This window comes from Arachis ipaensis, chromosome B05, assembly GCF_000816755.2.
Source record: "Arachis ipaensis cultivar K30076 chromosome B05, Araip1.1, whole genome shotgun sequence".
In the NCBI taxonomy this organism is placed as follows: domain Eukaryota; kingdom Viridiplantae; phylum Streptophyta; class Magnoliopsida; order Fabales; family Fabaceae; genus Arachis; species Arachis ipaensis.
Genome location: NC_029789.2, coordinates 145,355,271 through 145,362,372, shown reverse-complemented (window position 1 = coordinate 145,362,372; position 7,102 = coordinate 145,355,271). Strand labels below are relative to the sequence as shown.

Below are 7,102 nucleotides of genomic sequence, written 5' to 3'. Positions count from 1 at the left end.
GAGTACTATTTAAATATACTATATAATAATTAGAAAATTTACATAGAAAATGTAAGTCAAATAAAAAGAAATTGAATTTTTATTCAATAAATTCTTGGGAAAAATCAAACTTTTCATTTTTCATTCTCTTAACCAATGTCTTTAATAGCTTTTTTTTCTTGCTAAATTGTAATAATAATGAAATTAAAAGTGTAATTAATTTAAAAACCAAGTTATGATGATGATGAAGCTTCTACCTGCTGCTCTAACATGAGGCTTGTGATTCTGTCTCTCCACATTACAGCAAAAACCTTATGGTAATGCTGGATACATGGATATAGGTGTATAGTATAATATACAGTATCATCCAAGATTGTAAACAATTATTAATATTAATATTATTATTTATTTATTTATTTAACATTGATCAGAAAACATTTTATTAATTAGCAGTCAACAACAGCTAATTGGTGCTTGCATGCTTATGGAATAATCACTACTGCTTCAGTGTCCTTATTGCAAGGGCAACAATTGAATTCCACAATAATGTATCATTGTTGTCCTTATTGGTCATTACTTATGCATGTTTAATATTTATTAATTCCAACAATAATTAATGAATGCTAAATAAAATAAATATTAACTGTTTTTGGTTAGTTTTTTTTTTTTTCTACTAAACATTTCTGTTTTTTTTATTTGAATTTAGAATTTCATTGTTTTTCTTTTTGGTTTGGGCCAGAATATAACTGGGCTGGGAACTGGAAAGTGGGGAGTGGGATCACTGTTAAGTTGTTAACTAACAATTTGGTGAATGGACCCAAATGGTTTCTAACTGTACAGCATCTTTCAACCTCACCAAAAAAAAAAAAATCTCACCCAAAAAGGTCATTATTGTCTTTGTATGTCCAACTACTTTTGCTCAACATGTGAGGACCACACTAAACCCTAAGTAAAATTCTTAAATCCTGTATGTCACATACATCTTACGCCTTTGAATCATTTTCAAATATGAAAAAGATATTAACAAACACACCAAGCATGCTTGTTAAAATCTTATTATCTAAACATTTAATCATAGCATCAATCGAGACCCACATTGTCATCACAATTCACAACGTCCATATATTATACCTTATATAATATGGTCCATAATAGTTCTTGACATAAAACCAAACAAGAAAAGAAAAGAAAGAGTGGATTTAAACAATTCAAAAATTGAATTTTTTGTAGATACCCATGTGACATAAAAATGGTAGGGCAATCTGGTGGACAGTAAGGTCCGAAAAAAAGTCGCACAAAAAAAGTGTAAGGGTTTGTTTGGGTGAGCTTCTAAGAAAAGATCTTTTTTCGAGTTATTTTTTTTTTAAAGATCTTATGGAGAAGTAAAAGTAATTTTATGTTTGGATATCTCATGTAAAAAGATCTTTTTATCTATCAATTATGTTTAGGTATAACAATATAAAAGTACTTATTTATTTATTTATTATATGAAAAACATCTTTTTTCTAAGAAAAAAAGATCTTTTAAAAAAAATATAAATTACAGCTTCTCAAAAAAGATTTTTTTTTTTTTAGCAAAATAATGGCACCCAAACAAGCACTAAGTATGACTTATGTGACATAATAAAGCATAAAAGATGACCACCAGACCAAGACCTTGCGTACACATTATCATTTAAAGTTACACTACTATACTCCTTCAATGCATTTTTTTGTGTTGTCATTGTGTGAATTTTTTGGTATATTTCTTTAACTGTATATTCAGATACATTGATCTAAAATCATAACAAAAAAAAAATACATGTATATATTAACAGTCATTTGTTACTATCAGCATATTTTTCTAGTTTTATTATATTGTTCTTATTGCCATGCCACAGAAGTAGAAAGCAAAAGAAAAGGCTCAAATAACCTGATTCAGCCACAACTTAAAAGGAGGGAACTACCAAAAAACGTGCAGATAGGTTCATTCAATTAGCATTTATTCCTATTGGAAATTTGAAAAGGGAATGTGATTCCTGAATCATCATGATGTTATGTGCACACTACCACCATGATGGAGATATATCTGATTTTTCTTTTTGTTTATATGCTTGTCTCTGTAAAAAGGACATTTCAAAATGGAGCCATTCATCATTTCACCATAAACATAAACACACAAAATAAACAAAGCAAAAACAATTGGACAAAATAGCATATGATTAGAGAAATAAAATTCAAGAAATTCTTAATAACAGGCTACAAACTACAATCTACTGTCCTAGACATTCACAGAACAAGGTAGTCCTTAGTTAAGGACACAGAATCAATGTCACTACCATGAGTAGCTATGTCTTGATGGTATGATAAAATGGCTTGGTTACTGTGATCAGAGACAGCTACTACAGTTGCTGAGTTCTTGAACAATGGCTTCCATTGTTGGCCTCTCGAAGGGAGACTCGTGGGAGCAAAGCAAAGCCATCTTTGCGAGTTTAGCAGCCTCGTATTCAAAGAATCTGCCATGCAGATTCGGGTCGATGAATTCTTCGAACTTGAAGGATTCCACGGCAAGGCGTAACGAGCAAGTTATCTTCTGCTTCCCTGTGAGGATCTGGAAAAGAAGCACCCCGAAAGCATACACATCGCTTTTCTCTGTGAATTTGCCTGTAGTTGTGTACTCAGGAGCCAAATAACCCTTGGCAGCACTGGCCTTTAATGCAGAGAAAACAATATCATTAGTGAGAAGCTTGTACAGGCCGGAATCTGAAAGCAGCGGGTTGTATCGCTGATCGACGAGTACTTTCTCCGCAGAGATGTTTTGGTGAACAAGAGCCGGTTTGTTTGCCTTGTATGCATGTAGATATGCTATACCTGAAAAAAGAAACAAGGTTCAGTATAAACAAGAAACTTGTAAAGATTAATAGTGTATCATATGGTTCATGTTTACTTAAATTCAATAAATAAAATAAAACACTTCATCAAAATGAAAAAAATTCACGTAGATGCAAATCAACTAAAGCACAAGTTAAACTTTAAACCTTCACTCCTTTTATATGTCACTTCGAAAATTCATTCCATCCTTTTTATCAAGATCCAAATCAGTGTATCGGAATACAATCTGTATCCAGACACCTCGATCCAAGGATGTGCCAAATTTTCGCAACGACAAATAAAAGAATACGGACAGATTACAACTTTAGGATGGTTAGTTGGTTACCATATTGGAATGCTGAACTACTTGAATGTAAGGGCAAAGAATAGAAGACTAACCTTTGGCAATGCCTTTCACAATAGAAACTCTAGTTGACCATTCCAGGATTTCTCCGTTACCCTCCTTCACATCTAGGTAACGCGTCAGATTTCCATTAGGCACAAAATCATAGACAAGGAAGCATTCACCTCGTCCCCTTGAACAGCAAAATCCTCTCAACCTCACTAAATTCTCATTCCTCAGTGAGGTCAAAGTGTTCAGGCCCTTCAAAAATTCAGCTTCATCTGATTTGCAGCTAGTTTTACTGATGCTCTTAACAGCAACAACAGACCCATCTCTCAAAACTCCTTTATATGTTGCACTGAAGTTGCTCTTACCTAACAAATTCATATCTGAGAAATACTGAGTCGCCGACTCTACTTCTTCCAAGTTGAACCTGAAACTCTGGAACATATCTTGGCTATCTCCATTGAAATTCCTGCTATCGGCTAAAGGGTCCCATCCATTGGCATACTCAAGGCTCACTAGAGGAGAACCATTTTTCCTATATATACCCTTGGTTTGATCGGTACTTAGGCGGCTCTCGGAGATATCAAAAGCATTTCCAAGCTTTTGCTTCCTTCGACGGTACAATGTAAAGGTCAGAAGTCCAATTGCTGATACTGCAATCATAACCAGAACTATGCCAACCGTAACAGATGTGTGCTTGGATTTCGATGAACTTTGGCACCGAGTTCCATTGCAAGGCAACTTTACATTTGCAGTTTCTGGGATATCTCTAGATAGACCATTAACTCCTGCCCCATAGGGTTCAGGTCTATTGGGGTTGACATGATCCGAATCATTGCAAGCTCTCAAGGATGAAAACCCAACTCCACATAACCCCGCATTTGATTCATACACAAATCCATATTCCAGTCTCTTAAGAGCTTCATTAAAGCAAAGAAAGAAAATAAGCATACTTTAGATTTAGATTCATAATTTCGGATAAATAAAAACAATTTAACAAGGAAATTAACAGCACCAACAAATTAAGATAACCATCAGCAAATCATTGTTACCAGGAGGTACATTCCCAGAGAGCGTATTGTTGTGAACATCCAGAACTTGCAGTGAAGTAACATCAGCTAGTCTAGAGGGAATGGAACCAAAGAGCTGATTAGAGCTCAAATCTAGTCTCATCAACATTCCCAAATCACCTAGACTAGCAGGGATTGCACCCGTTAACTGGTTCGATTGCAAAGCAAGAACACTAAGCTTTTTCAAATCACCAAGCTGTGTAGGTATGCTTCCTGTCAACTGATTGTAACAAAGCTGCAAAACTACAAAGCAGAAAAAACATATGCAAGATAAGCACACTCCCAAGTTTGAATCACCAACAGAGAGCTATTCACATCTAAAGAAAACAGCAGGAAACATCAACTTTTTTATTGCAAGAAAAAACTTGTAAGACTCAACAACAGAGTTGAAGGGGATTGTTTCCCATATCAATATCACAATATGTTTAATTTTTTGTGTACATTAGCAAAATGCAGGAAAAAAAATTTTTGGGTGTCTGAGAAAACAATGAAACACGCTAAAGAGCTAAGCTATCCCTCAGAACTACATCCTGGATATCAGTCCCAGGAGTTTTAATTGAAAAGAATCTCCATTTACACAAGGAAAAAGGTAAAACGTTTGAGGAAAAGAATTAAATAGAGTTCAGAAACAGATACATGAGATTAATAGTGTTGTTGCCCCCTTCATATCCTAGTTCATACCTATGTCTTGCAATTAAAACAGAGGAGTTCAGGTGGTTGGAAATTGTATTTATAGCTGTTTAAAATGTCTTCTACAAAGACGATTTCTCGAAAGAGAAAGAAAAAATAAAAAGTGTTGAGCTACAAAAGTACAAATTCACTTCCCTTCTCATGAATCAACTACTTTGAAACGCTGCAGTGCAAGAGAACCACCATTTGAGGGAAAAGTACCAGAAGGTCCATAACAGGACATGATAGCTAATGGTACAGGAACTAAACACAACAAAGCTCAAATCTTTCAGTGAAACCCAGAAACTAAACATCATTCAAATGCACAAAAAGATAAAAAGATAGAAGCTTTCAACAAGTAACCATTTGAAGTAAAACCCAAAAAGTTCCAACGTTTTCAAGAGGGAAAAAAATAAAACATAACATGTAACCTTGGAGGTTCTCCATCTTGCCGATCTCAGAAGGGATTTCCCCAGAAAGATGATTGACATTCAGATACAAATCACTGAGCTGAGTCAAGTTTGCAATCTCCTTAGGTATGTCGCCAGATAATGAGTTATAATGCAAGTAGAGTCCTGTAAGGTGCTTAAGTCCAGCAATGGAAGATGAAAGCTTCCCAGAGAGACCTTTCCCTTGCAGAGAAATATTTGCAACTTGACCTTGATCATTGCAAGCAACACCTTCAAAGGAACCACCACCACAAGGGTTGCCATTCATGGTCCATGATGAGAGATAGGTGTTGTCCGGATCCAAAGCAGCCTTCAAGTCCAACAGTGATTTAAGCTCATCGTCTTCGACATTTCCACAAACACATGGTGGGTTGAAAACCAAAAACATTATGAGAGAGAAGAGATGAAGAAGTAATGAAGGAACTGAACACCCCATTTTCAGTTCAAGGATGAAAATGAGGTTGAGTATTGAAGTCCTTTTCTTTTTGGTCTCTCTTTAAACTCAAATTCTTGTTGTGTTTAAACCAAAGGCTGTTTTTTACTTTACTTGTTTCTGAAACACTTGAATGGGTAGTGTCTGTTTTCTCCACAAGGCAAAGGAGAGAGGGTGGTAATGGAGGAAGTGACAAAAGTTGCAGAAGAAAATGGACAGGTCAGGAACCAAAGGGTGTGGAGAGAGAGAGAGATATGATAATAAAGGAAGTGAGTGAAAAGTGGTGTTCATGGTGTGCATGCAAGTTCTGAACTGTGATTGAATGTTGACCGTTGGATTTGGTTGGAACATAGTGAGGGTTCTTATGTTGTTTGTCTGTTACTTGCACTTTGGTTTCATGCTCCAAAACCATAGCTCCAAGTATTGGGATGCTACTTCCTTAGATATGTGTCTCTGTTACTACTTAATCTCGTTATGCCAAAATAATATTTTAAAATCTTATCGGAAAAATTTTAAGTGTACCGAAAAATACCGGTGTTCCAGTTGTTTTAACCGTTGATTTTAATTAATATATATTATATATACTTTTTATAATTCAGATCAACGGTTAAAACAACTAGAACACCAGTGTTTTCGGTATATTTGAAATGTTTCCTATAATATAATGCTTTTTCTTGCTAGGTTAAATTAGCCAAAGACATAAATCTTATTAAAGAAGGACAAACGTATATTAACATAATTATGTTGTTATTTGGTACGATCTTGTTTGGAGACAAGTTTGAGGTAGCTGTGCACTGGAAGTTTCTGCCATTGCTTCGTGATTTTGGTAGTATCAGACAGTATAGTTGGGGATCGGCATGCCTAGCGCACCTATACAAGGTGTTATGCATCTTTTATTATTAATAAATAGTAAAATTAATGTGTCTTAATCTTTAATAAAAAAAATCTTAAGTTGAGGCTCAGAAATTGAAAGAACAAATTGTAGAAGAAAAACTCTTCATAATGAATCCAAATAAAAATACAAAAATTCAATCTAAAGAAATTTTAGAACACATATATATAATAATAAATAGAATGTAAGTGAAAGAATGAACAAATAAGTCTTCATCTTATTATACTTAGGCAAAACAGTTTTCAAAGTGGTACTTTCAGTTTCATTCTTTTGGAGTGTGCTGCAAAAGTTAGATTTTATTATGATGAGTGCTGTAAAAGTAAGATATTGTGTGTACCAAAGATTATACAGCAGTATTAGGAAACAGCTACTTAAATTGGGTTTTTTTATTTATATAAATATTAAAAATATT

The 7,102-nt window shown here is 34.4% G+C and overlaps 1 protein-coding gene across 1 annotated transcript; it reads right to left on the bottom strand.

The window, feature by feature from the left end:
* LOC107644717 (leucine-rich repeat receptor-like serine/threonine-protein kinase At1g17230) lies at window positions 2,142–6,171 on the bottom strand. The gene is made up of 4 exons (XM_016348645.2): window positions 5,348–6,171; window positions 4,230–4,490; window positions 3,228–4,097; window positions 2,142–2,828 (listed from the first exon to the last, which is right to left on the bottom strand). The coding sequence occupies exons 1-4, from the start codon at window positions 5,799–5,801 to the stop codon at window positions 2,347–2,349; spliced, it is 2,067 nt and encodes a 688-aa protein (XP_016204131.1). The 5' UTR covers window positions 5,802–6,171; the 3' UTR covers window positions 2,142–2,346.

Excerpts from the sequence above, each read along its gene's own strand:
- LOC107644717 (XM_016348645.2), bottom strand. The coding sequence starts at position 5,801 with ATGGGGTGTTCAGTTCCTTCATTACTTCTTCATCTCTTCTCTCTCATA. Across the intron at positions 4,491-5,347 it reads CAAGATGGAGAACCTCCAAG|TTTTGCAGCTTTGTTACAAT; the intron begins GTTACATGTTAT and ends TCTGCTTTGTAG. Across the intron at positions 2,829-3,227 it reads TGTGAAAGGCATTGCCAAAG|GTATAGCATATCTACATGCA; the intron begins GTTAGTCTTCTA and ends TTCTTTTTTCAG.